The sequence below is a fragment of the Pyxicephalus adspersus genome, chromosome 9 (genome assembly GCF_032062135.1).
Source record: "Pyxicephalus adspersus chromosome 9, UCB_Pads_2.0, whole genome shotgun sequence".
NCBI classification, from domain to species: domain Eukaryota; kingdom Metazoa; phylum Chordata; class Amphibia; order Anura; family Pyxicephalidae; genus Pyxicephalus; species Pyxicephalus adspersus.
Window position 1 is genome coordinate 50,353,695 of NC_092866.1, and position 3,404 is coordinate 50,357,098.

Below are 3,404 nucleotides of genomic sequence, written 5' to 3' on the forward strand. Positions count from 1 at the left end.
GAGCACCCAAAAAATATCAGGCTATTCGATCGAATAGCTGCTGAATTGAACACTCAGCTGTTCGACCAACACTATTGTGCACTACTCCACAACTCCTGCACTTAGCCTTATGTAATGGGGACTGGTCACTTTCAAGGTTGATCAGAACTCCACAACCCCTGCACTTTGTCTTTTGTAATAGGAACTGGTCACTGCAGCTTTTTCCTTGTGCAAGGTGACTACTCTAGCATCTGCTCCAACCCCCCATAGTTCTTTGCAGGCTGCCTGTAGTAGGTGGATCTGATGAGTCCCACCCACAGCACTATTCTTTCACTAACACACAATAGGGTCAGATCACTGCTACATTAAAAGTAACATCTGATATTGCAAAGGCATTTGTTGCACAAAATATAATTTGCCAATTGAAAAACATATTCCAACCATATATTTTGTGCCTCACTTTTTGATTAAAAGCCCACCCAAGACATGAGATATAAATAGGTATGATCTACTTACCATGTCTGGCACAGTTAAATGGCCATATGAAAACACAATGGCATTTGGAGGATTGGCAACAGGCAAAAGGAACGCACATGAGGCACTTATTGTAGCTGGTATAATCACTAGAAGGGGGTTTACTCCGATTCCTTCAGCCTTTATCCAAAGAAAAAAAACACACATACAGGGTATTTTTAATGTTTAGGTATGATTATGTTACTACTACAAATGCATCAAAACCTCACTGAAAACAAATGTAACAATCACCCATTTCCCCAAGAGTAGAATTTTCGGATTTATTTAAGTAAATAACACAGTCAGGGTCTAGATCAGCCATTTTTAATCTCGTTACTCCTGAGGGTAATAAGATTCAAATAATTTTCAGATGTCAGGGCCCCCCTGCTATAATCAATCAATGGTAAAAATGTGAGTTTTATTAGTTGCCAGTGGAAGAATGCCACCTTTACAGACATCTAAAATGGTCCTTGGTTTCATGCAGCTGGCGCTGCCAAGTGGTGTTGACCCCAGGACTTTGCAGGCCCAATCCTATGAAAGGGCAGTTAACTATTTTTGGCTAGGGCTCCACTGAACCCTTGTTGAGAATGGCTGGTCTAGATCCTCTATATACGGCAATAAAATCTACACACTTACAATAATTATCTGCAACATGCAGTCATGGTGTAATAATGATAATCCAGCTATATATTTTATAGGGGGGAATAAAAGAGGGAGGACGTTTGTCCAAAACAATGATGAGCGGCTCAAAAATTTCTGCGACAGTATAAAGTCTCATTATTATTTCACATGTAACAAAAGTCATTTTGTGGTTTGCTGTAACCTAAATGGAACCTGTAAATAAAACAATTTTGGATTTGTCAGTGCTGGTTCCAGCACATAACATCTCGACTTTCATCTTCATGTCATTGGAAGTCAAATGCAATTTTGGACTTTGCTGGACCCATTCTTCTTCTAAGTCAGTAACTTAAAAAAAAGGAAAGATCATGATGGCCGTTATAAGTATGCAACCCTACAGCTTTCAGGACTAACAGCCCCAAGTTTTAACTGCTGCAGAGATGTAAAAACACAGACTTGCCATGCACATGACAGGAGGTGCCAAAACTTAATTTTTGCTATTAAGTTACCAAGTGATATACTTGGTGTCTAACATCCATGGATGTGGTATAAAATTTTTAGGTGCTCTGTGAAGTTGAGAATATTTCTACCCTTTAAATGGCCTAGGTGAGCCTATTATATCTACACTCTATATGCAAACTAAATGTTCCATTTTGGAACATTTAGTTTGAACAGGCATTCCGTCCAATTCCACAAGGTGGCAGCACATGACCACAGTTGTTCAGTGTCACTTCTGCATTGGAAAGCATGCTATGGTGTTTAATGGAGCAAATGTTATATAGTAGTATATTACTATTGTAATACTCCACTATAGTGGAATAAACAAATGCGGCTGATTTACAATACATAAATACAGATTTAGTATTTATGACATGTAGTCCATGGCAACACGATATAAACTGTCTTTTTTTCTAGATGAATAAAAACCAAGACCTGATAAATAAAAAACAAGAACTGATAATTTTTTCAAGGGTTTCCCAGGTGTAAAAAGGTTGACAAAGACTGATCTAACCTCAGATCAGTTCCTACTTCCAGTAACGAAGTGCCACCCAGATGCCACCCAAAACCAAAAGACTGCTTTTTTTGCAATTAGGCAGTAATATGGGTGTATGAAACAATACGTTTTGTATGCCATTTATCAACAAGTAACATGGACATACCAAAGAAGAAAGAATGGGCTGGAATATAGTGATAGTGGCCGGGTTGCTTGCTACTTCTGTAACCGATGTCACCAACAGACAGACGATTAGTACGATCACCCAGACAGGCAGGTTGCTTAAAGGTTCCATCTTGTGTCCAACCCAGGTAGAAAGTCCAGAGACCTGAATCAAGAAGAAAAAAAATCATAAACCCTTGTATTGTTCAACCAAATCTACCAGCTATGGACCTATTAATAATTTTACACAGTATTTATATAGCACCATCATATTACACAGCGCTGTACATTAACTGGGGGTTGCAAATGACAGACAGATACAAACAGTGACACAGGAGGAGGAGAGGAGCCTGCCCTGAAGAGCTTACAATCTAGGTGGTGGGGGAACTAACACAAAAAAAGAGGGGATATATTGAATGGTGGGAAGTAGTGAGGGTTTTAAGCAACAGAAGAAGACAGGTAGTCAAGTTTGAAAAAATGGGTTTTGAGGTCGCTTTTAAATGAGCAGAAAGTAAGAGCAAGCCGAATAGGATGAGAAAGACCATTCTAGAGAGTCAGCGCAGATCTAGAAAAGTCTTGGAGTTGTGCGTGTGATGAGGTTATGAGTGAGGAAGTCATTAGTAGGTCATTGGAGGAGCAGAGAGAGTGGCTAGGGGAGTATTTTTCTACCAGCGCAGAAATGTAAGTGGGACAAGAACTGTGGAAACATTTGTAGGCATAGAACGTGATTTTTAATTAAAATTTATAAAATAAGAACTATGTAGTAATCCACAACAATCCATCAAACTATGTTTGACTAATCTGATCGCAAAAAACTAAAATTTAATTGCTTGATATGGTAATATGTAAAGTCTAGTAACATTTTATATTGCCAATCATTGTGTTTTTATAGTGAGTATTTTATACACTGTCTGGCAAAAAAAAAAAAAAATCATGCAATCTAATATTTTATTGGACTGCTTTTATCTGTGATTACAGCATGCATTGGTCATGTATTGTTTCAATAAGCTTATGCAATGTCACAAGATTTCTTTCCATCCATTAATTTGTTGCATTCATTTTTCGCTTTTTCCCTGTATAGCAGCACTTAGAGAAGGAAGGGTAGGACTGGGAGCCAATCAAGTGTGCTGTTTCCACT

The 3,404-nt window shown here is 38.4% G+C and overlaps 1 protein-coding gene across 1 annotated transcript in view; it reads right to left on the reverse strand.

Moving 5' to 3' along the window:
- Positions 1-3,404, reverse strand: part of LOC140337974 (solute carrier family 13 member 1-like) — a gene marked incomplete in the record, with an annotated part of 38,121 nt that overhangs the window by 6,234 nt on the left and 28,483 nt on the right. The window contains 2 exon segments of the mRNA XM_072421880.1: positions 496-633; positions 2,271-2,431. Of these exon segments, the coding sequence (XP_072277981.1) occupies positions 496-633; positions 2,271-2,431 (299 nt within the window).